Genomic DNA, 25598 nt, shown 5'->3' with positions numbered 1-25598 from the left:
AGAAGGGTCCGGTGTGCCCTGGCTTTGGCTTGAAAGCGTGAAACTGCCTAAGTGAAATGGGGCTACCCAAAGCTGACATTTCTACTTAGTGTAAAAACAGCGGTTCTGTGTTCCTTTCCGTGGCATTAAGTGTTCTGTTTTTTCTCTGTTAACGTCTTAGCAGCCTGAGTTCACCCAGTAAAATGTCTCTGGTGAATAGGCAAAATCAGCCGGGGTGCGGTTGGCTTTTTTGGTGTGCTTTTCAGTGTGAGGGCTGCCCTCGCAGGCTGGGGAGTTGGGGGAGACCCGTTTTCCTGCAGAGCTGGGGTTTTCATTAGAGAAATTAGCATATCGCCTTGTTGCAGGATGAATATACAAGTTTTTTTTTAAAAAGTCGTCAGTGCCTAGCCCACACCTGCCCCCCAAGTCTTGGGCTCTTTTTTAACCTGAAGCGTGCATATGGAGACGCTGGCTTTCTTAACTGTAACCAATATACCAGGTTAGTTGTTGCGGGGCCGGGAGGGGGGGGCATCTAGGAACACACAGTTTGCCATCTTTCAGACGCTCCTCCATAAACTACCTGATTGTGAAAACCTGTTACCCACCCAACCCTCCCCCACTCAGTTCCCCTCCCCCACCCCCCCTCCTTCCATCCTGATTCCAGGGTGGAAGAGTCATTAGGCACATCCAAAACAACTGAGGAGCATACCAAGCCCCTATGACCAGGACTCACCCCCACGGAGAGGGGGTTTTGCTACAGAGACGCTTCAAAAAAATCCTCTTTCTACCTAAGGCACTGGTGTTTAGCTGCCTCTCTTTTCTAGAGGCATTTCTGGCAAGTTTTCCAAGCATTCCCAACTCACTAGTCTCCCAACTAGCCCTTTGTCTCGCCCTGCTCAACTGGGGCGTTAGCATTTGAATGGGCTTACTTGCCCTTGCAACTTAGGAAATTGTCTCAAAAAAAGCAGACCTTAGAGTTGACCACAGGGGTGAATTACCAGCCAGTTATAAGGTTTCGATTGGAGAGAAAGAGGAAGAGGAGGGGAAGGAGGGTTAAAGCTAGTTAAGTAAAGCTACTTAAATTGTATGCTCTGATATTCAGGATTTTTAATTTTGCGACATTAATCATTTGCTTAATAGAAATGTGCTTTTTCTTGGACAAAGGTGCTCTTTGAACTGAACTTTTTGAGTCGGAAAGTCATGCAGCAGTGTTCAAATACTGTGTGGTGTCCACAATCTGGTGTAGGTTTACTTCTAAGGTTTGGCAAACAAGACTTTTAATCTGTTTACCAGAATTCAGGAATTGGGAATTTTAAAGTTTGGAATTGTTTTAAGATGATGTTTCTTTAACGCACTAGAAACTTTTTCCCCCTGGAATTGCTATCAGCCCTTTACCCTTCAGCCCTCATTTTTAGCAGCTGTGATAGAGGGTTTAATGAGAAAGAAAGCTGAAACTTCAGTGTTGGTTAGAAGGTTTGTTTTTTTGTTTGTTTGTTTTAAATAACCTGCATGGATTTTACTTAATTTGTCTGTATTATTACTGCTCTTCATGTAAAGGGAGACTATCGAGAGGAAACTGAGCAGAAACCTTGGTGTTTGGGAAAGTATGTCTCTTTAACAGAAAGGTGACCTATAACAGCAAATCACTAGAATCAAATTAAGCTTCCAGAGTGATGTCATATGCCAGCTCAAGTGCTGCCCTTCTCTTAAAAATTGTCCAGCAAAGGGGGAATGAGATTCTCATATTACATCTTTAATCCCCATGTTCCAGAATGAGGGATGGAATTCCTCGTCCTGCTCTGCGGGTTTGACATTAATGATGCTATTTTCTAAATCCTGATGCCCCAGAACTGGGCAGCAGGATCTAAGACCTCAGGCTCTCCTCACTCACCCTGGCCCTGCCCAGCAGCCTCGGGTCAGACCCAGTGGCCTCTGGCCTCAGTTTCTTCACGTGGAAAATGAAGTAGCTGAAGAGATGGTCCTAGCATCCCTTTCTGCTCCCAACACTTGGAGGTTGATTAAGAAGCCCGGAGTTGCCCAATTTGACTCATACCAATGATTTTAATGCTAAAGGAGCCCCCCCCAACGTTAAACGTTGATAGAATAAAAGCACCAGTTGTGAAGAAATCCGTTTTGTGTTGATCTAATTTGATTTTCCCAAATCTGGTTTTGAATTGGGGGCAAAAATGGTTTTGAGGCCAGTTAGAAATAAATGATAAATAAGTAAGTAAATAAGCAAGCAAGCAGGCAGGTTAGAGAATTCAGAATTCTACTGTGTCCTGTTACTAACCAGGGGGGAAAAATGGCCTCCTCAGGAGCAGATACTTAGTGTTTGCCTTAGGTGTGCTCGTTTTCCCACCTGCTCTCCCTGATCTCAGGGTCGGAAGACAAGCTTTTCAGGGTCGGGGCAGGGAGCACTGCAGCCTGGAGATGCTGGCCGCTTTGGGAGAGCGAACTTAACAGCCCCGCTGCTTAACTGACCATAAGTGTTGAATATATTCTTTGGTAACACTTTCAAGTGCCCTGATTAGGTGAGACCTGAAAAAATGGCCCAGAGGCTGCAGCTAGTTAGGACAAACCAGTTTTCTCAACCTTTGTATCTTTTTTCTCTATCACTCCCTCCCAGGAGCTTCTTCAGACATCTTTTTCTTAAACAGTCCTCGCCCATGAAATGTGGACACCACCGATATAGAGATATACCGTCTATGTTTCTGTACTGCGGGATCTGGTAATAGCTAAGGGTTTTTTTGCACTCCCCCCAAACCAATCTTGCCTCTGTTGCAAATGCATGAGATAAAGAAAGCAAATGTTTAAAAAAACTGGTTTATGTCAAATTAAGTGATTTAACATCCCGTTTTTGTTTTGTATTTTAAACTTTTGGGGAGCTACATATTAAAAGGCTCTATGTAAGGTGAAGTTTACTGATGTTTGTTTTCTCTTTTTTCCATCTCGTGTTTTTTCCCCAAGCCCCCTGGTACCGATACTGATGCTAGTGCCTAGTTAGTTCACGTGGCAGAGAAGCCAGCGTAAACAGCCGAGTGACTTCGTTCTCCCAAGGCCAGGAGCGTGCAGCGCAGGGCCACCATCACCTGCTGACAGCGCTCAGCCAGTTGAGGCAGGACACCTGACAGGAGCGGGCGCCATGGAGCTGCCCCCCAACGCCCTATTCCAGGGCAGAACCGGGGAGGCAGCCCCCCCAGCTTCACGCGTGGACACGGCCTGTTTTTATTCTGCGGGCTTAGTTTAGGCTGAGCGCGTGGCCAATTAGCTGGTGGGGGCACAGCTGTCAGAAAGGCCATAGCTAGAGGAGGCTTCATGGACAGAGGGCAGGTGGTGGCTGTAATGGGGGGTCGATGTGAGGACGACAAAAGGAAAAGGTTTGGGGGGATCACAGGAAAAAGGAAAGAGGGAGACAAGACACCTGACAAGGAAAAGATGAGGTTTGGAGATGGGGGTCACAAAGCCTGTACATGTGAGGGCTAGGAAGAACAGGCTGAAGCAAGAGATTGGGGGAGAAAAAGGTTTAGGGGCGACTCCGTGGCAGTCTTCAAATGCAACGTCAGCTTAGCATTAGGAAGAGCATTTTTCACAGCCAAGGATGTCAGGGGACGGCCGCTAATGGGGGTCTCAGATTAGTCACCCTTAACGTCCCTGTCCCTCTGAGAGTCTCTTCCAGGCCTGGCCCAGAAATTTCGATTTCATAGGTGCAATAGAGTTGTCATACATATACCTCAGCTGCTTCAACTAAATGGAAAGATTCACAGCCTAGGAAATCTTGCTTTATATGGCTCAAATCCTAAGTCTTGGATTCTGGTTCAGGGAGAGTCCCCGAATCTCAAACTTGAGGGGTGTGAGGGGTGCAGGGCCAAAGTCTCCCCCACCCCGCCCCCGCTGAAGAAGACAAGTTTCTCCTCCCCGACGCGAGAGCCGGCTTCTGAGTGCCCTGGCTTATGTTGCTGTCTCAGTTAGATTTCATTAGGAAACTTCGCTCTGGGTAATTGAGGTTGTGCGCGAAGGTGAAATATACCATTCCCCTTACATTCAAATCACGTTGCCAAGAATCACGCGGGGTGCCTGGAATTTCCACCATGAATTACCGAAATTTCAAACAGAGCTTCCACTAAAGCCAAATTTCTCTTCCGGGATTCCCTCCCGCCATCCAGCCCCCCACTTTTGCCCCCTCTCTCTCAGTCCCCTTCCCGGGGTGGCACTGGAACCACCACTTCTCCCCCTGAAATTCTCTGCTGCATCACCAGCCAGCCTGGAGTCCACAGCTTCGTCCAGGTGACTGGAGAATGTCTGGACCCACCCTACACGTGCAGGGGGTCAGATGCCTGCCGGTCTGGCTGCAGACCCGGGTGGCCGGTCCAAGATGAGGGCTGCTGAGTACAGCTAGTGAGCTGAACTATAAGGAGTCTGAATTCATGGTGGGAACCCTTGGCCCCTGGGGCTCCAGCCTGGAGCTTTTTAATCTGAGCAGATCAAGTCTTCTCATACATCTGGCTGCCACTGTCTTGTACCATCATCCCTGCATCTGCTCCTAACCCCCATCCATTTGAGGCATTCTCCTTGCACTTAGCATTTGCCTGAAAGAGCCCGGTCACGCAGACCCTTCTGCAGACAGCAGTAGGCTGCTGCCGCCTCCACCGGCCATGGCTGGCAGAGGAGACGCTGAAAGGCAGAAGGACGGGCGCAGCGAGTCCCAACTGAACAGTCATTAATCGAACAGCTGCAAAGCCTTATTGCTACTCAGTCAGCACTCAGAAAACATTTGTCACCGGGAGGCTGAGGAACATAATCGCTGCCTGGATTCGCTTCCCTTCGTCCTCCCCTTTCTGCTTTTGCCTTTTCCTCACAACTGGTGGAGAGATTCTCCTTCTCCTCATTTGACAGTGACCCACTGACAACTAATGACTCGAGGGGCTGCAGAGAAGGCTCTTCTGCAAACTGCCCCCCACCCAGCCCCCTGCTAGGAGGAAACGCCACCGCCGGAGATCAGTTTTTCCTGGTTTCTGCTCTCTTCTCTCTTGCCTACCCCGCCTCCCTCTCAAGGGACCCTCTTCCACTTTGCTTTCTCTTTCTTGAATATAGGGATGAACTAAAAAAGAAAGCTGACAGGCAGCTACTTAAAATCTGGATGGGCCTCGTGCCTTGGGCAATGCGTAAGAGTCCCTGAACGCAATGACGATCGTTCACTGATGATGACGTGTGCTGCCACGGAGGCGTCGCTGTAGCGCAGGATGGAGTTGGGGAGGCCCAGGGAGTCGTGTGGAGCCACCAAGGAAGGGGGCCACATCCCTGCAGGTGGCACTGGTGCCTTTCAGGTCAACAGTGAAGAAATACCGTCTTTCCATTTGGGGTTACCTCTTTACAAAAAGCCAGCCGATTGCTACCTGTGGCACCTGGGCCGTCTGGTCCGAACAGACTGACTTTCCTTAGAAGTGCAGCATTTAACTGAAACATGAGTAATTTTCTCATCCTTTCTTTAATGCATCAAGTGGAGAAAAGCTATCCTTTTCAAGTAGCTGAGAATATATAATTTTCAAGAACCCTTCACCTAGATACTGAGAGCCAATCCTCTCCTCCTCTCACTGCAGCCCCTCGCACACTCCCTGTCGGGGAGGGTCCAGACCCTGGCCCGCAGCTTCACCCCAGCTCAGCCTTCCTTCAGGCACCCTGACTAGCCTAAACAGCCTTCCTCTTCCTGGGCTGCGTGAACCCATTAACTAACTCTCTTCCCCCTTCCTGCTCTTTCCTAGAAAAGATTTACCTCTTCCCCGACAGAAATCCATCCAGAATTGGAAATCTATGCCCCAGGTACTTTGCGATTATAAAATTACAATGGCAGATCCTAAAAACTGTGCCCTCTGGCCATCTCCATCCAGGTCAAGGCCACATTTCTGTCTTAGCCAACAAGATTGCCAGCCCTGAACGGGCTCACCAGACAGTCCCACCAATCAGTGTGGCCCCCAGTCAGCCCACCAGCTGATCACCCCCAGCTCTTACCATACCCGTTCCTCGGGTCCCTGTGGCCAGGCTACCCAGCTGCCTTTCAAACATCGGCCACACTGCCGCAGTCTCTCAGGTCCCACTGCTGATCTGTGGTGGAGTTGCAGCTCTGATCCCCACTCATCCAAGTGATTTGGGGTTTTCAGGTTCTGGTAGCCAGTCACTAGAGAAAAATAAGAGTGGACAAAAAGGGGAACACTGGAGTTAAATGCTGGAATTTTTTCTCCTTGCTCCAACTTTAACTGTTAAAGTTCCTACTCAAGTCTAAGGGTCCTTTCGCAGCCCACAGCAGTGGGGCAGTTTCAACTGGGGGCGATTTTGCCTCTCAGGGGACGTTTGACAAAATTTAGAGAATTTTTGGTTGCTGCAACTAAGGGGATGCTACGTCTAGTAGGTAGAGGCCAGGGACACTGCTAGGCGTCCTTCAGCGCCCAGGACAGTCACCACAGCGAAGAATTACCTGGCCCCAGAGGTCACCAGTGCGGAGGTTAAGAAACCACCATCGAGATGAGATCTGTTGACCAATTCTTACACTCTTCCCTCCGGCGTACTCCCACCCATCCCGTCCTAGCCCCACTGCTCTCTCCTGTAATGCCCCCCCTTTTCTTCTCCAGTGCTCCAGGTGTTTGAGCTTCTATCACCAAACATAGTTCTCCCCTTGAAGGTTTTATCTGATCTAGTCATTTCATATTCTAAGAAGGATAACTGTCCCTTTGAATTCGGGGTCTTTACCTTCCTTCTAAACTTCCGTCCCCTCCTCCTAAATAATAAGCTGAAGAAGATCTCCACCCAGACTCTACATCCTTCCTTCCCCTCTGCCATGTCTAAAACCAGACTGGCTCCACCACCATGCCAGCTTCTCTCCAGATCCTCCACAACGTCCCGATCCCACAGGTGTCCCATCATCCAGGCGCCAGACTTGACTCCCCCACCCTTTGTGCGTCGCACAGAGGTCGCCAGAGGGTCCTCTGGGATCCCTCTTGAGTCCCTCCCTCCAGCCCTCCTGCTTCCTTCCCTGTGTGTGGTTCTCTCTCCCTTAAAGGTCATGACCAGACACAGCCTCCTTTGTTCTCTTCAACAGGACCATCCTCCGCACTGCCTCAAACCTGTCCTAAAACTAGGCTCAAATCCTCACTTGCGGGACAAAAAAAAAAAATTCAGTATCTCTTCCATTTCCTACCAAAAGAGCCTCAAAACTGCTTGCCCTGAGAAATCCTACCCAGTTTTTCCTGCCTCTCTCTCCCACTGCTCCTCCCGGACCCGGCGAGGTGGCCTGTTCTCTTTACCCAGCCATGTGCCACGTTTCCCACTGTTGGATCTTTGTTCGTGGTAGGCCAGCGTCTCCCATCCCCCCCCTTCTGTTCACAGCCTAGACATCTATCCCTCCATAGAGGCCCACCTGAAACTCCATTTTCCCCAGCAAGGTCCCCCCAGTTGCAGGTGTTTTCTTTCGTTTTTACGTTGCTCAGCCTCTGCGAGGGAGGCCCGCTGTCTGCCCAGTCTGTATCCCGCCAATGCCTGTGCTCTCCTGGCGAACAACCAGGATGCTACCGGCTCATGAGGGTGTAGAACAGAGACCCTGTGCCCATTCCTTGCTGACGTGGGCGGCGCGCGAGGCCTGGCGAGCGCAAACCGTCCCTCCGGGGGCCCCCATCGTGGCCTCCCTGAGGCTCCACACCGCGACGTCTACTAACCTTCCACTTCGGCAGAGCTCAGCACCCCCGCGACCTCAACTCCTTATCCATCTGGGGCCGCTCCTCTGCAGCGGGGCAGTGAGCCCCTCTCCTCAGGGTCTGGGCCCTCTACCTCCAGGGCCTGGAAACCCTGCTCCTCGCCTCACCCCGGCGGCGGATCCCTGTTAGGTGGGCTCGCCCACCGCCATCAGCGAGAACAAGGGTTGGTCCCTGAGAGCCCTCACCTCCCCTTTCAGCCTTGGTGACTTGGGGCGCCAGGAAGAGCGACCCCACGGCGCCACCCGGCCTCGTGGCGGTCCAGGCCTGGCCGCCATACGCCCGCCCACCAATCCGCTTCTAACCACCCCGGCCGCATAACCTCTTAGGGCGTTCCAACGCGGCGCCCCCTATTGGACCTCCCACTCATATCCGGTTTCCGGTCCGGCGCCCCCCGCTCATTCGCCAGGCAGGCTTGATTGGCGTGACCCCAGCCCAATGGCCGACCCAGCGCTGGGGTCGGAGGGGAGCGAGTTGACTGTTGCGACCCAGTTGGCCCATTCAGTGGATGCCCAAAAGGTTGAGCTGTTACGCGTGGGGATAGTTGTCCAAAGTTTGAACCAAAGTTCAGTGTTGGCACTTGGAAGTGTGTAGACCCGAAGAGCTGAGAGGAGACGCCCTTGGGGAGGCTCCACACGTTACCCGGGGTCCAACTTGGTCAGCTTTCCTCCTCGCAGCGCGGCCGCGTGCGGGGGCAGTGAGGCGCTCTGGCTGTGACCCCCTCGTTTGAAGAGGGTTGCGTTAGGTTTCACGAGGTTGGAGCGTGCGTGCGTACGTGGTTCGCTCGACTGCGGCTGGCAGATACAGCGATCCAGGCGATGCGATCCCGGCGATGCGCCCCGCTTGCCGCATCCCGCCGCCCCTCCCCCCGCCCTAAGGCCAGGCGACCACCTGACTCTTGCCCAGCTGCCTTCCACCGAAAAGTGGCTCACAGGTCCCTGTCACCCACTGGCGAGACAGATACGATGCCCGAGTCCTGGGTCTTACGCGAACCGCAAACAGCAAATTTTTCCCGGGGCTCAAAGCCAGATTTCGCCGACCCCACACCCAGATCAGTGTGCATGCACGCGCGAGCCCACCCAGGTGGTGTGGGCATTGATCCCCGCCGGCTCGGAGCCCACCACGCGCTACGGCGACGGGAATGCAGCCGGGCGACTGCCGGGTTCGTGGCCGGACTTGTGTGCCTCCTCAGCGGGCTCAAGCACTGGAAAAGTAAAGCAGCTGCTCTGGGAGACCCACAGCGAGAGCAGAAGTACTGGAAGGGGGCTGGAAGAGGGCTAGAGAGGGGCTAGAGGAGCAGACTGACCGACCCCGCAGCCGCTGCCCGAGGCGGGGAGCAGCGCACCGCGGCCGCAGCTGCCCGCGCGGCACGGTGTGTATTTTTGGATTTGGTGCGCATGGGGTTTTTCAGTCTCTGAGACCACCCTAAACCGGCCATAAATTTCAACTGAAATTCCATTTAGCCCTTCCCCCCAAACAGTAGGACCCCCGGAACTCTGGGGCCTACAGTCTGTGGGGTCCCTGTGTGCGTCCCATGCCCCCCCGTTCCGTGCCGCGGCAGCTACCGCTTAGAGAGTCTCGGTGGTAGATGCCCGAGACCCTCTTATTCCCCTGTATTTATCATAGTCCCCATAAACGGGGAGGAACCCTGCCTGCGCCACCGCAGGCCACTGCTGAGACCCCAGAGTGTGGTGGGGATGGGGGACATAGAGGTGCTTTATAGGAGCCAGCCTCGGCAACCGGCAAACAAAAACCGCAGAAGCGATGGGAAGTACCCCAACACATTTTAAAAACAAATTGCGTGCTCACACTCGGCACCCCTTGCCCCTCGCCTCCTGCCTGCTCCGCCGGTGGGCTCACGACCACCTGTCGCTTCCCCGCGCGCGCCTGCACCCCCTTCCCACGCGCCCAAAGCCTTGCGCTCCAGACTCGGAGCTTAGGATCCGAGGCTGCTGGGGGCTGGGGCTCAGGGGTTCAGGGGTAATTTGGGGTTATGAAACACTCCTGCAGTCCCCCCTCCCCTCGAGGAGAGTCTGTTGGGTCTGGGAGGGAGGGTTTCAGCTCCTGCGCTCAAGCAGCCCGGGGCCCACGTCTTGCATCACGTGTCCCGCAACGCAGGAGAGCTCTCTCTCTGGCCAGGGGAGAAGAGAGGAGAAAGACTCCAAATCAGTCAGGGAGAGGACTGGAAGGAGCCAAAACGTCCCTGCGTGGCCTGCGCTCATCAGCCCCCTTACCCAAAGTCCGGGGCTCCCGGCTGCCGGAGCCGGCTCCCGGAGCCACCTCGGCCGGGGCTGGAGTCCCCTGGTGGCAGAGAAAGAGCACTACGAGCGATTTTCGGACCGAATCGGCGCGCTCCTCTGATCCAAGCAGGCGGGGCTGGCCTGGAGCTGAGAGAAAGAGAGAGGAGGGGACGAGGCAGGCCAAAGGGGGGGCCAGGGGCAGCCTGAGGGGATAAAAAGTGGCCAGAAAGGAGCCAAGACTCAACCAGCAACAATAGACTTGCTTCTGCCATGGTCTGGGGTTTGAGGTCCTGAACCCCTAGACCTCACTAGGGTTAGAAAGTGAGGTTGGAGAACTTTCCAGCTGGTACTTTGATTTTTTATTTTTATTTTTTGGAAAATATTTTTTTCACCCTAGTTCGGTCGGGTGCTCCGTCTTACGGGGCCCCAAGTTTATTTTAAGAAGCCGCCACCGTGTTATGGGCGTGCGCAACTGCCTCGACGGCAATAATATGTCAGGACAACGCAATATCCCCCTTGAACTCGGGGAACAGCCCGAGCAACCACCTTTGGAGGCCCCAGGGGCAGCTGCCCCCGGTGCTGGGCCTGGCGCAGCCGAAGAGATGGAGACCCCACCGCCTCACAGCGAGCCCGTCCCCGTCGAGATTGAAGGCGAGGCCTGTGGACCCCCAGAAGTCTCCAGGCCCAAGTTCCAGGGCCTCAGCCAGGCCATCAAGGAAGCCGGAGCCCATGGAGGCTACAGCCCACCTCCTGAAGAAGCCATGCCCTTCGAGGTCGAGCAGTCCAGCTTGGGAGGCTTCTGGCCTACCCTGGAGCACCCTGGAGACACCACTGGGGCCCATGCAGGCCTTGAAGCCTTCAGCCCACCGATCGTGGAGCCCGGAGCCTTCGGTGAGGCCAGGCCAAGCCTGGGAAGCTACAGCCCTCCTCCCGAAGAAGCTATGCCCTTTGAGTTTGAGCAGCCTGCCCAGGGAGGCTGCAACCAACCTCTCTTGCAGGTCTCAGACCTCGCTCCAGGAGGCCCAGGTGCGGGGGTCTTCAGGGCTCCTCCCGAGGAGCCCCGAGCCCTCAGACCTGCAAACGCAGGCTTCAGAGGAGGATGCAGCCCTCCCCCTGAGGAGGACATGCCATTTGAGTTTGATGGAGCAGCCTTTGGGGACGACAGCCCACCCCCTGGGCTCCCCCGAGCTATCCCACAAATCGACGGCCTTGGCGGCAACCAGATCGCGGCAGTCGCGGCCCCGAGTGCGGTCCTCCTCGCTCCCGCCGCGAACGAGCCCCCCCTCTGGGTCCCAGGCATCATCGGCAGCCCATCTCGAGAGGCTGTCAGACCTCCTCCACACTTCGCGGGCGACAGCCCCCCGATGGAGATCTCCGGACCCCCGCGCGAGATTGGCAGCGCCCCCGTTGGGGTCGACGACGCTCCCGTCAACGTGGACAGCCCCCCAATCGCGCTTGACGGCCCGCCCATCGAGGTCTCCCGAGCCCCAGTTAAGAGAGAGCAAGCAGAGGGAGAGAGACCCCCAGTTGAGGGAGAAGCAGCCGAGATGGAAGGAGGCTCAGCCACCGCTGCCGCGGAGAGAGGCAAAGTCCCCGATCCCGGAGACGGAGCCCCTGCCGCCGGAGCAGCGCCTGACGCTCCAGCCGCCGGGGCAGCCCCTGCCGCCCCTGACGCTCCAGCCGCCGGGGCAGCCCGTGCCGCCCCTGATGCTCCTGCCGCCCGGGCAGCTCCTGTCGCCCGGGCCGCCCCTGTCGCCCGGGCCACCCCTGTCGCCCGGACCGCTCCCGCCGCCTGGGCAACCCCAGCCTCTGGAGCGCGACCCAAGATCAGTTTCCTCAGACCCCCCAGCCCCGAGATCCAGGCTGCCGATCCGCCTCCTCCGCGGCCTCCGCGCGCGTATGCCTGGCGGGGCAGGTCTGAGCGCAGCTGCTACCGCGGCGACGACGACGACGACATGTCGGCCAGCAGCGACAGCGGAGACGAATCCGACGACGGGACCTTCGGATGGCGCCGCTGGTTTCGGTCCAGGCGAAACCGCCGCCGCCGAAAGAGCCGGCGCAACTTGCTCCGCAACTTCCTCGTTCAGGCCTTCGGAGGCTGCTTCTGCCGATCCGAGAGCCCCCAGGCCAGAGGCTCCCTCAGCCCCAAGGTCAAGAAGGTTGCCCTGGCGGAGAAGCGCAGACAGACCCGCAAGGAAAGCATGGAGAAGCGCGCCCAGAAGCGCGCCGAGAAGAAACGCGGCAAGCTCATCGACAGGCAGCTCCAGGACGAGAAGATGGGCTACATGTGTACGCACCGCCTGCTGCTTCTAGGTAATGCGGCGGACTCTGCCCGCGGGGAGCAGGGCCGCCCGGGGGCCCCGGGAGCGGGCGGCAGGGCTGCCCGGTGGGGCCTGGGGCCCGGCGGCGGGAGGAGGGGGTCTGGGCAAAGGCGGGAAGAGCCTGCCAGAAAGTTCCAGCTAGGGGCCCTAACTTGGCCCCGGGAGCGGGAGGGGTCTCGGGTGGGCTTGGGTGGCGAAGTGTATGCCCTTTAGGGAGAAAAGTGGTGCCGTACAACACTGAGGGTCGTTTCCAGCTGGACAAACCAGCGCCAGCGACCGTAAGACGTCGCCGAGTCGTGGGGTGGGGGACGGCAAGAAAGGCGGGGGCTTCAGGTGAGCCAGGAACTGCAGGGGAGGGCTCCGGGGTCGCTCAGGCTAGGCTGGCTGGGGCCGTTGGTGGGTTGGGGTCACTGGGGAAGGTGCGTCCCCGCCTCGCCTGGCACGGCTGCTTGGACTAAGACGGCTTGTTGTTGGTGTGTGTTGGTGTCCATATTGTGTCCGCCTGTGCATGATATGCTCAAGCGTTCTCCCATTCCCGCCCCTGGCACCCCCAGATTACCCGCCGACTGTGTACTTGTACCGGGGAACGGGCTGTCTTGTGTTTTGCGCCATTGCGCGGGCAAAAACTTTCCGTGTTCGCACACTCGGGTGGTACCTGTGCGCTGGCGCTGTGCAGCGGGCGGTGCAAAAGCGCCCGAGAAGGTAGCGGGAGAAGCCGGGCAGGATGTCGGGCCGCTGGCGGGGCGCGGGGAGGGGGCCGCCTCCGGCCGGCCTCCGTAACCTGTTTTCTGTCTGTCTTTCTCTCTTTTCTCCCTTTGCGCTAAGCGTTTCCTCACTTCTCATTCGTTCGCCCAACCCTCCCGCCTTTACGGTTGAAAAACCAGACACTCAGGTATCTGGGGCGTCCGGGGCTGCGCGCAGAAATTCGGTGTTCTGCACACACTCTGCCCACCTGGCGGGGGATGGAGGGAGGAGGGGGAGAAAACCCCCCCACTTAACCCGCTGTAGGCGAGTCCCACATCCCAAACCAAACGGGGCTGGTTCTGGGGGGGGAAGGGGGTGGGGGGGGTTGGAGGGGGGCGTGGCCATGTTTAAAAAATATGAAATCATTTTTCTTCCTAGGGAAGAGCCTGAGGTAAGCCAATCACTTACCCTTTTACAGAATACAGTAGGAGGGGCTTGGTTTAAAGAGAGAGGGGTTATGCGTTGGGAGTGGAATGCCCATCTTGTGTTTGAAATGCAATTAAAATAAAACTTAAAAAAAAATGCTTCCAGTGTATTTTAAGTGTGTGGACAAAATGTGATAAAACTGTGAGACATGTAAATGTTTGCATGTGAATTTTTTCAAGCAGCTTTAGCTGGGGGCAAAGAGGCTCAAAGGTAAGATCCTCTGCATATGGGCTTGGGATACAGAAACATTAAAAAGATGTTCATAATCCCATTGAAAGGGTACCTTTGGTGGCCCTGGCCTTCCCCCTCCTCCTCCCTTCACCTATGCCAGCTTTCAGGGTCCTCTCCCCTCTCCAGGACCTCCCTCCTCCCCCCACAGCGAGACCCTCTCCCGTATCTCCAAGTCCCTCCCTGGCCCCGCCCAATTCCCCCCTCCCCCTTCCCTCTTCCCCCTCCCCTAGACTCAGCTCAAACCTGGGGCTTGACTCTTGTGCCACAGCTAATCAAAGCAGCAATTAGCAAAGGTCTGAATGTGGGGCTTAAGTGAAAATTTCAGATGTGAAACTCCACAATCTTAATTTCTTTATTTATTCTCTAAGACCTCTCAAGGGATTTCAAGATCACAACTTTTCAGGCGGTGCTACGTTTGTTTGCTAAATATTTTATAACGTGTGATGGTGTCTATTAATGACCTTATGGGCATCACTGGTTGCTGTTGTGATATGTGCCTCTTACGCATCACAGTTTTAAATGTGATGGTCATTCTATTTATGCCCACCCAGGGAAATATGGACAACATCATTTCCCCAAAAACATACAGGAGGGAGACAGTTTTAACATTTCAGATGCCTCAACTGCGTGGAAGGCACAGCGCCTCAAACGACAACGTGCTGTTTTCCTGCAGACAACTGATTTTGCCACAAGAGCCCCATTTCTATATCCCAAGCATCGCTCTGGGTAGCAAACCTGTGATGGGGGAGGCGGCCATAATTGGGGGCAGACAGGAGAGCCAAGTGACGGTGTGCACTTGACCCCTAATTGGCCAGTGCCCCTCATATGCCGGGGCCTCAGTTGCCTCATTTGTGAAATGAAGCTTTCAAGCAGATCTTCACTAAATTCTCCTTTGCTCCATGCCCTGAATCCCCTATTCTGGGGCTTTGGGATGGGGGTGGGGAGCACCATCCACTTAAATCGGGACTGGAGCCTTAAACCATAGATTATGCACGCATCGACTCTGTAGCAAACAGTCCGTGTCTGGGGCTGAGCCTTAAGAATATTAGAAGTTTCCCTTGCTTACCCATGTTTTATATGCAGGGGGGGAAAATTCACCTTAAGTAAAGGAAATTAGCTGGGGTCACCCTGCCATCATCCTGGCCCTGCACCCAGGTCAAGCACGTTCGCATGCAGTGTAGTCCAGCGAAACGTGGGCCCTGTCTAGCATGAACCTGAATTCAGAAAGCCAGATTGCCTGCTGTGGCAGTGCGGCTTGTTGAGCCAGGCTGCAATCTGACAAGGTTTCATTTTGCCAAAGTGACAAGAGAGGCACCCCGCTGGGTCTGAATTACTGATTGCGGAGGGGGAGAGGAGGCAGGATGAAGACCCACTTCCATTTAGGACAAGGCTTTTCACTAACATTTAAATCCTAACATATAAAACAAGACATCCGTATACGCTGACCACTGAAAATGCAGATCAGATGACCATCCTTTGATAATTGGTGACATACAGATTCATCTGTTGCTTTAAAACTGTGTGTGTTTCTGTGTATATACCCTCTCCATTTTTATTGCCCAGACAGCTTAACCACATTACAGGGAATCTTAAAAAGGAAAAAGGTAGATAAATAGTTAGAAATAGATAAATAGATAGACAATCAGTAACATGACTGAAATTCTAGAGTAGCTAAAAAGTTGAAGCCTTTTTCTTACTCAACACTAGCCAATAATAGACTTATTTCCATGTTTCTGTTGCCTTTCTGAATAATTTTGGTGGCTTAGACATGTTTTGGAAACCTAATTTGGGTGATTCCCTCATTTTTGTTAAGAATTGAAGGGACTGCTAGACTAGAATTTCTTAGTAGCTGCTGAATTTATTAAAATTGTACAGGCAAATGCTATATATAATAATGGCTATTCTGCCATGACACTTTATTTATACAGTGAATCTCAATTAATTGTATGATAATTTATTTATGCCACCAGGTGCAACAGTGAGGCACCCATCTCATCCTGCTGGAGTGCCCTTTTTCTTTGCTTTGCTTATTTATTTATTTATTTATTTTTAATTCAGAGATTTTTCCGTATTCAAAATGCCTCCACTGAGCTGTTTGGTGCAGTGGGAAGGGCATGGCTTACCAGGCCAAAAATCTCTTCCTTGCCTTTTAAAATCCAATTTCCATAGATTTTTCTCAAAAAAAAAAATGCCTTTCTATACAGCTATGTTAATTTTTATCATTCACCTACGTTACATAACCATGGAAAACTGGTATTAAGCAAAAAAAAAGTGGGGTTTGTCACCTTTTTGTACATTCCTCCCACCCCCTTACTCTCCCCACCCCCAGCTTGAGAGGGATAGCCTCACTGCCTTCAGAATTGTTAGTAAGCTGTAAGAGTAATGATTACACATAATGATAGCACTTTTTTTTTTACTGTAGTTTTAAAAGCCTTTCATCCAGTCACATTTGTCCTTTGCAACAGCCTTGGGCAGTAAAAATGTGATGGGACCCCATTTCATAGGCAAGTAAACCAAAAGCTCAGAGATTAAATGTCAGGGACTTTTGCTCAAAGACTGCAAGGTAAGTGAAGGAATCAGAAGTTTCTAATTCAGTGCTTACCCCCAAAATGCGGTAATAAGCTATAAACCGTCATTTCAGCGTGAGGCATGATTATTGTTAAGTGCGCTATGTGCTCTTAAAATCCCTTGTCAGATGACAGGTGTCCCGCAGTCTTCTGCTTCCTGAATTATAGCCAGAACCAGACAGATCCTTGGTTATAAATGTCCATTGAGTGTACGTGAAATGTGAGCCTCCTCATTGCTGGGATACCTGTCACTGCTGTGGTGATATTTTGTTTCCACATTTGCTGTAATTCATCTGCCAACACTGCAGTCTTTGTTTGTTTGTTGGACTTCTTTTTTTAAATGCAGGTTTTCTTTAAAGTCTTTTTTAAATCCCCCAGAAGTGTTCTTTAGCAAGGTCTAAAGCTTTTTTCTTTACTTAGGTTTCCACTAAAAAATCATTATCATCATCATTTAAAAATACAGTTGCTTTTATGCATAGCCCCTCCATTATTAGTGTTTGAGGGTAATAGACTGTTTAGAATCTCCTGGCCTGGATCTAATGACCCTATTAAAATAACTCTTGCTCAATATTCTTCATAGTGATTATTTTTTAAAAGTATTCCTTCCTTTCAGTCGGGGCTAATTCCTTCTTAGTGAGTGTCAGTACATAATCTTGGAAATCACCTTTGACTTTTATGGGGGAAGGTTGGTATTAAGCAAAAAAAAAAAACTTTTTTAGAGAAGGTAACCTAATTGACTAGATTTGAAGTTCTCCATCCCAACCGTGTGTCTTCTTTTTAGAGTCAATTTCCCCACCAAATAAAATATACCCTTCACCCCCAGCAAAACCGTGGCCCTCCAAATCCCTCTCCATTAAGTGACTTTTTAGGAGGCATGGAAATAGCAAATGAAAACTGGTCTCTACACTTCTTGGTTTCTTTAACCTGTGGCAAAGGCGGGGTTCTTCCCAACCCACCTTGTGCCTCCTGGGGTTTCTAATGGAATGTGAAATTACCATGCCAGTTGTCCATTTCAAAATCGGATTCCTCTGCAAGTGTAGCAATTTTCAAAACAGAAAGGGCAGGGCCAGTTGCTGTGACAGGGTTCCCACCAGCAATTAAAACAGTTAGTCAAGTCAGTCTAATTAACCCTCTCCAGCTCTGGTGGCCACCCCAGTAAGAGGAACTCAGACTCTGGCCCTGTTAACACCAACCTCAACAGATTTCATTGAATTAGACTGAAAGGGTCTTTGTCCCATCAGATTCCTGTTCTGGCCTGTGGTCACCCTGGGCATAAGAGCCTCATCTCTTCAGGGAGTGAGAGAAATATGGGCCTGAGTCTCTCTCTTTGGGATTCTGCTAAAGAGTCAGCAAGTCAAAGTGGCCTTTATAAAACTGAGGAAGGCTAGTGGGAAGCCCCAGATACAAACTGGCCATTGGAGTAGGCCAAGGGAGGGGAGGGGTGTTTGCAGAAGAATCAGAGGAAGATGTGTCCTTTTCCTTAATTCCTCTAAAATGGGGGCCAGATACTAGAAATTGAGAGAAGCCTTTAACCCAGGGCCTGGCACATGTAAGTGTCTGATAAATGGTAGCCATTATTTTTAGAAATTTACTTTTCTTCCTGGACTTTTCTCTCCCTGGTCCAGGTGAGGGGTTTTTTTTTGGTGTCTTCTGTTTGTTTTTAATATTTTCTTGGCCATACCGTGTGGTATATGGGATCTTAGTTCCCCGACCAGGGATCGAACCCATGCCCCTTGCATTGGAAGCATGGAGTCTTAACCACTGGACCACCAGGGAAGTCCCTGGTTGTTGGTTTTTTTGTTTTCTGTATTCCCCTATGAGACCTAAAGTTCTAAAAGTCCCAGGCACCCATCCTGTCTTTCTGTCTCGACGTTTCAGAGTACACTCTTTGTACACGTTCTATAAATAAGGGTCAACCCAAGCCGTAGACTGACGACACTTTGCCAAATTTATGATCGTGTGGAGTCACTGGTAGATGCGCAACAGGATGAGGCGGGAACTTATTTTTTTACCTGTCATGAGAAAGTGCCGCCTACCCCCCTCTGGGAGCCCACAGCCCCCTCTGCCACCTCCCCCTCTTTTTATTAGCCCCCATCTATAAACCAACCGGATACTATGGTTGAGCCCGGGGTCCTGAGCACAGATTGCTCTGTGCATATTACACATGCAAAAAAAAAAAAAAAAAAAGATTGTCTCTAGTTTTCCTTCCCGACAGCCAGATGGTGACGAAGGCCAGCCACTGGGAATGGAAGATGAGGAGACCTCCAAGAACAAGGTAGGGAACAACATACACACAAAAAAAACCATGTTTGAATTTTCCTGATTGTTGATCATCACATGCTCAGTTGAGATATGGGATGCTCTGGTCTCTGACAGACAGCAAACACTTGAGAGGTGTAGCCCCCTCCAATCAGAATTACTGGCGTAGTTTTACCCAGACAGCAACTGGGGGCTGTAATAGAGAAGGATGTTAGGTAACTGATCTGTGACAGAGCAATGAAAATCAAGGGCGTGCGCCTCTGCCGTCCTTACTTAGAAGGAAAATCCCACGTTGCATTGCAGAGTAATTTGTTAAACCTCAGGAGAATTCCCGAGCATTTCGACTCCTGGAGTTCTGCCCACAGAACTTGAACATTAGATCTTACTAAATGTTTCTTAATGATTCAATTTGGGGCGAGGAGAGAGGTATAAAGGTAGAAATTGTTATCGGATCCCGAATTTATTATGAGTCAGTCAATGTTTCTGAAGTTGTCACACATACTTGGTGTGTGGGACAGAGTACGTACCTTAAACTTCCTTTAATGAGTTGATAATGGGAAGGAAAATCTCTCGTACCCACTTCTGAAGGAGTGCCACAGTCAAGCTTTCACGAGCTCTGTGTCAACACGGAGCGTCGATTCTTCTAAGGGAAAAAGAACTCGATTTCTCCAGCTCTTGACTCTCCGCCTCAATCCGAAGACCAGAGTACCTCTCTCCTCTTTCCTATTTGAACAGTTTTGCCTTGCCTCAAACTGATTGCTAATTTGCAAATGACCTTGGAGATTTTTTTTTATAGGGAACCTCCATTCAGGTAAGTTTGCAGCTGTGGGATTTTTGCAAAGAAAGAATAATTCGTATGATGAGGCACACAAACTAAAATCAGGCATTGTGATAGAGTCCAGGGCCAAGAAGGGCTGCTTGCCAGGGCTCAGCCCAAGGAAATAGGAACAAGGTCCTACACCTCAGCTAGTGTCCATCCCAGCACCCTGCTGACCTTGGGGACCACATGCCTAGGCCTGTTTCTTTAGCTGTAAAAGTAGCTGATTGTTACCTTTGAAAAAGAAAAACCAATCTGTGGAGAATAGGCCATGTTACTTAGGAAGTATATAGCTACTTAAATTGCTGGGGCCACTTGGACACCCCCTTTTAAGTAGATGCTACTTGCTTCTCTGTGGTTATATAAGGTAACTCCTAAGGTTTTTGGCCTTTGTGGGCTGCTGAAATCATAGAAAGTTCATCTTAATTCCTTATCGCTGTTCTCTATATAGGTCTGTTAGGCCTACAAGATGCTTAATTAACTTATTAATAAAATCATATACGTCGTTCGGGGTCCTTCCACCCACTGCCCCCCCCCAATATGAATTTTTTAATGACTGAATCTAGAATGGCGCAGAGATGGTGAAGGTGAGTTGATATTTCAGGTGGCCACTAGATGGTGAGACGGTACAGGCAGAAGAAAGGTGTCACATCTATAGTGAAAATGAGAGGGGAAGGGGAGAGCCAGCAGAGGCAGAGGAGGGTCCCACTCCAACTGCACCCTCCCACCCCACCCCAGGACAAAGCCTGGATTTAACAGGCCCCAGAGCTTTACTCAGACCTAGCCTTTTATGTTTAAGCTCTGACTTCTCCCTGCTGGCTCTGTGCTGGGATTTTGGCATTTTCAGGGGGCTCTGTCTAACAAAGGGGTCTTCCATAGGCGTTCCGTTGCCATGGGGACCATCCTGTGCAATGTAGGGTGTGTAGCAGCCTCTCTGACCTCTACCCACTAGACGCCAGTAACACACACACACACACACACACACACAGCCTACACCACCAAGCAGCACCATATATACAGTGTGACAACCAAAACTTCCTGTAGTCATTGCCAAGTATCCCCTGGGGTGGGGGTGGGGGGGGCAGAAATCATCCCCAGTTGAGAACCAGTGCCCTAACATTATCAACATCAAATCCTGGGGAAGGTAGAGATCATACAGGTCAGAACTTGAACACCTTAAAAATAAAAAATCATCTTCAGAGAAAAGGCTGTTGACTTCAGTTACTAATAACCAGTCAGAAATGTTTATGCTATGTTATGTTACTAATAACCAGTCAGAAATGTTGGTGATCCTACATTCCGGGGTAGAACTAATTTCCAAAAATCTCTGAAAAGAAGGTGACCTAAAAAGTCACCAGCTGACCCTAAATAGAATAGAAAAGGGTGGAAATTATGAATCGGTCTAAGACTCTGATTAACCAAGTCAGTCCCATAGCTAATCAATGGGCCAGGATAAATCGGGGCTTACATAGACTTTAACCCTTAAATGATCACATCTACCACTTAGGGGTTCTTTAGGGGCCTTTGTCTGCAGCAGGCAGGGAATTCTCCCCGTCTGATGTGCGTAAATTAATTCACTGTGCATCGTGGAGAAGGGTGGCCAAGATAATAAGGCCTGGTACTCAGATGGCTGCTGGTCACATATCAGCTCTGGGATGGCTGGGGACCCACCTTGCGTGTGTCCCACAAAACGCAAATGGAGCCTGTGATTGGCAGTGCGTACACACCTGCCATGGGCATGGGCCCTGTTAACTGGGTCACCTGAGTCCCACGACCACAGGGAACCAGCCCACTGAATGGAGGTGCCCCCTCACCTTTAGCAACTGATATTTCAAGGCAGGAAGCTGTAGGGGTGGGATAGGGGGCAGTGGAAGGAATGCCTCTGAATGACTGTACTGAGGAAGGTAAAATAAGATCTTTTAGGAATAAAACATACTTGTGCCAACAGGAATAAGAACCCAGGGACATTTCCTGATCAAGAGAGTTGCACTTGGTTTTTGATAAGATGGTAGATGCACGCTGCCTCCCCCCCACCCCATCCTAGGGCAGATTCTATAACCAATATCTTGGAATAATCACAACAGGAATAAATCATTTTTTAATTTTATTTTTTACAAATTTTTTTTTTTTACTGAAGTATAGTTGAATAAATCATTTTACTTTCAAATAGTGGTCTAGGCCCCCAGCTTACACCTACTGAGTCTCTCCCCCAAGTATCCCTTATGGAAGGAGACTTTATCGCTTCTTTATTATATTTTGAGCCTAAAACACTTATATTTTTGCCCCCTTCTGATCTTCCAATACAGTTATTACAGATTCATCAGAGATTTAACTTTTTTTAAAAAAGTTTTTTTTTTCTTTTTCCTTAGAGAATTTGGAATTTGTGGCCTTTAAGTTAATTGCAAAGTCTAGAAGGAAAAACAGAAAACAAAAAACCCACTCTCCACTCCAGACACCTATATGAACTTGGACTTTTGCTTTTACTGTTAAGATCACTTTAGGGTAAAGGGTGGAAACTGATTGGTAGTTTGATAAATTATATATTGGACATGTTAAATTTAAAATATCATTTTTTTTATAGGTTCCAAGTTTAGTTAAGTGAAGTGCCCCCTAACTAAGATCTTCTTATTGCAGAATCCTCGAAACTACCCAAGGCATGTTTTTTGAATGTTGATTTTGAGTTTTTGCCTGGGACCAAGTGCAGCATCTTTCCAAGGAAATGCTTAGAAGGCTCCAGGCAGAACCCAAAAACAAATGCCAGACGTTAGGGGAAAATTTTTTAAAGTTGGATTGCCAGAAAATAATAGCTATTTATAATTCAGCACTTAGGTGATTTCATTTCTTCCTTTTTAGCTGCTAAAAGGGCAGCGTATTAGATCATTTTGTTTTGCAAACAAATGGCCAGGGCTGATTTTAAGATGGACACTTGATGGAGGGTTCCCCTTTCCAAATGGAAGTCTTTGGGCCTTTTCCTGATGGGATCCGGTCATTCCGGAGCGCTATCAGGAAATCTTTATCCTTGAGCGGTTTGGGATGGGGTGAGCTTGTGATGATCATCCTTTGCTGTCTCCCCACGTTGCCTTGATTGTAGAGGGGGCGGGCAGAGGGGCCCAGGATCGTGGAAAGAGCACACTGGGTAAATGCTAGCGGGCTCTCATTTCCGGAACCTTGGTTGATTCCACTGCTCTATTCAAGGATTCCATGAATTTGCCAGGTGACATCCAGAAAAGGCCAAAGTTTGACTCTTGAAAGTACCGACAAGTCTCCTTGTCGTGATGATTCTGCCATGTCAGGATAGGGACTTAAATTTGGCGGGCCGTCCAAGAGAAAGCCAGGGGGGATCTCTCTGTGTTCACCTTTATGTAGAAAGAGGTAATGACCCAAGGGACAAATCCAAAACCCTTGCAGACATCTTATCCTGAGACTTAAAGTTGCCAGACGGCAGAGGCCTCACTTCTCTCTTTCTTTCTGGCCCTAGAACCTTGATTCCCCAGAGATAGGGTCTGACTTCCGATATTAAGGCAGGCTCCAAGCTGGGCACTGATCTTTCATTCTGCCAGGAAGAAAGGGTCAGGAGACAGACCACCAGGGCTGCCTTCGATGGAGAAAGCGGGGTGCCCTGTCCCATTCTCCCCAGAGGTCCACACAGCTCAGAAACGGGGGAGCAGAAATCATCTTAAGAGATTCCCTCATTTTTTCCTTGCTTTCCCTTTTTTCTCTCTCTTTTGAGATTTTTAAAAAAAAATAAGATTCTTATTTTAAGGGGGTTTCTGAGCAAGAAATACCTTTTTTTTTTTTTTTTTTTTTTAAGGGAAAGAGACGAGAACACCAACTATTTAGGGCTGAGAAGTAGAGACAATAAAATAAAGCAAAGCTGCTCAGAACTGGCTGGCAGATGGCGCTCGGCTTTTACTGTTGAGAGCCTGGCTTTTCAAAATTCACCGTGTGCTGGTGCCTAAGGCAGAATTCCACGGCCCCTCCCCTAATCCTCTCTCCCAGGGACACAGCTCCCGCCCCCAAGGCCCAGGGATAGTTTTAAAGGTGTTCCAGTTGAACAATTGATATCTGAGGTCAAACCCTGTCCCTCTTATTTATTTTTTTAATATTTATTTATTTATTTATTTATTTATTTTTATTTATTTGGTTGCACCAGGTCTTAGTTGCAGCAGGTGGGCTCCTTAGTTGCGGCTCGCCAGCTCCTTAGCTGTGGCACAAGAACTCTTAGTTGCAGCATGCATGTGGGATCTAGTTCCCTGACCAAGGATCCAACCCAGGCCCCCTGCATTGGGAGTGCAGAGTCTTATCCATTGCACCACCAGGGAAGTCCCAATCCTGTCCCTTTTAACTAGTGGCTCTATTAGACCCTAGCCAGTGCAGGAACACACACTATCACAATGACCTCTAAATTCCTAGGCCGTGTGTGTGCCCTGGGTCTTCTGGGAACCAGTTTCTGAGACCTTGGGCAAATTGCTTTATCTTCTGGGTCCCAGTTTTTCTCATCTGAAAAATGAGAGGGATGTCCTTCTCACTTTGAAACTTCTTTAATTCTCTTATTAAAAGTTTCAGTAGAACTGGTATGCCAAACCACCCCCCTGCCCCACCACACACTCTCTCTCTCTCTTTCTTAAAGTATCCTTTTCAAAATGGCAGCTTGTACAGGAAATTTTAGGCCTATCTTTTGCCCTTTGGTACATAATTAATAATTTCTTGGAACCCATCCCTGGGAGAATCTCTGCAGGATGCAGAGGAGAGTGGGACATTCTTTCTCACCCCAGTCAAGGGCTAGAAAAGAAATTCAGAGGTGGGTAGAGGTTCTTTTTTCCATCAGGGAAACCCAGGGAGCCTTCCTGGAGGAGTTAGCATTTGAGACAATATGGGAAGAGGCAGGGAAATGCGGGAGTAGACTTTGGGGTGAATGCTCGGTGCTGTCTTATAGAGAAGACACTGGCTGAGGGTAAATCCTTATGGTTTTTTCATTCATGGGAGCATCATTGGGTTTTTGAGGGTCTCTGAGATTTCAGAGCTAGTTTTAATTTTCTCCCCTTTACAGCCCTTCTCTACCTCTCAGGGCTGCAAACCCGCTGAGCACTCAGGGGCATTCTTACTAAGAGTCTTCTCCATCTAAGGCTGGGACCCGCACCCTCCATCTCAGGCCCAACCCTGGACTTGGGGGAAGGTCACTTCTGTCTTGTTTAGGCCAAGTTTCCAGTGGAGGGGAGGTGAGATCTGATGGCATCTGGGGCCAAGTTCCTTGGTTCGAAGAGAACAGGCATCCTTGCCATTTCTTCCCCCCACCTCCCCTCCCCTCCCTGCAGCAGCTGTAGAATCATGAGGTCATCTATTTGAGAAGGGCCACGTGAACTTACCATGCCAGGACCTACCAAGTCCCGGCATGGGAGTTTATTCCTTTCCAACGAAACTTACCCTCCATATACTGTTCTTAGATACTCTCTCTCCCCTCCCTCTTTTATAGTTGAACAAAATCAAAGGGACTGAATAAAATATATTAACTTCGGGCAAAAGCTTCCCCCGCCCTGCTAGTAAAATCCTCTTCTTTAAGTCAACAAACTTTATTCCGACATGCTTCTCTTAAGCTCCTAATCACCTGGGGCTCCTTTAAAGCTTTTCTGACCTTTTTCCTCCTCACACCTTCCAACCTATAGCCCTGAACCTTGGACGAGGCAGGTTAACAAAGCCCCCCCCCCCCCCCCGCCGGGGAAGGGGGTTCCTCTGGATGCTGGGGTCCCTGGGAAAGGAGGGCAGGTGCGCTGCCCAGTTTCTAACACCTTTTCTGGGCCAGTAGAGCTCCTCCCCCACCAGAGGTCAGCAGAGAGCTCAGAATGGCTGGGATGCCCGCAGGAAGTGGGATCACTTAGAATTTTCTAGATGAAATGTAGGAAAGCCCTACGGAAAAAAGCCCCAGGTTTCAGGGGATATCTCAGGCTGCGGTCTCATCCTGTGCTGGGTCCCTGGGAGTTTAGTTTTAACACCAATCCTGCCATTCTGTGCTTTGGGGAACAGGGGGCTTTGGTCTGTTCATTTGATGGGTTTCTTTGCCAGTTTCTCCCCGCCCCCCCCCCCCCCCGGACAGCACGCACATCTTTACCTTCTAGGGGGCCATGCCCTCTTAGAACGCAGGGTCTCCCCCACGGGGCCAAACCGCGCACTTTCGCTGCCCACAGGACTGGGAATCCACACCCCATACTTTCCCTGACCCCTTTCCCTTTTTCTTCCAGAAGTCGTACTTATTGTTAAAATGACATTATAATATTACA

The 25598-nt window shown here is 50.6% G+C and overlaps 1 protein-coding gene and 1 long non-coding RNA gene across 7 annotated transcripts in view; one reads left to right on the top strand and one right to left on the bottom strand.

Annotated features, from left to right (window-relative positions):
• Nucleotides 1-8360, bottom strand: part of LOC309613991 — a 32473-nt gene extending 24113 nt beyond the window's left edge. The window contains exons 1-2 of one of the 2 annotated variants that reach the window (XR_014235967.1): nt 7683-8360; nt 5986-6151 (exon numbers count right to left, since the gene is read on the bottom strand). This is a non-coding gene — a long non-coding RNA (uncharacterized lncRNA). The remainder of the gene's footprint in view (nt 1-5985; nt 6152-7682) is intronic. The other variant, XR_014235968.1, reaches the window with a different exon arrangement.
• Nucleotides 1-25598, top strand: part of GNAS (GNAS complex locus) — a 66855-nt gene that overhangs the window by 1854 nt on the left and 39403 nt on the right. For 4 of the 5 annotated variants that reach the window (XM_082361628.1, XM_082361627.1, XM_082361626.1 and 1 more), the window contains exon 1: nt 10402-12271. The exons of the other annotated variant lie outside the window; for it this stretch is intronic. In XM_082361628.1, the coding sequence (XP_082217754.1) occupies nt 10417-12271 (1855 nt within the window). In that variant the 5' untranslated portion in view covers nt 10402-10416. Of the gene's footprint in view, nt 1-10401; nt 12272-25598 lie in introns of those variants that run through there. 5 annotated transcript variants of the gene reach the window in all.

The sequence above is a fragment of the Balaenoptera borealis genome, assembly GCF_965194805.1.
Source record: "Balaenoptera borealis genome assembly, chromosome: 16".
NCBI classification, from domain to species: domain Eukaryota; kingdom Metazoa; phylum Chordata; class Mammalia; order Artiodactyla; family Balaenopteridae; genus Balaenoptera; species Balaenoptera borealis.
Note: the sequence above shows the minus strand (reverse complement) of the source record. Positions and strands in the feature narration are given on the sequence as shown.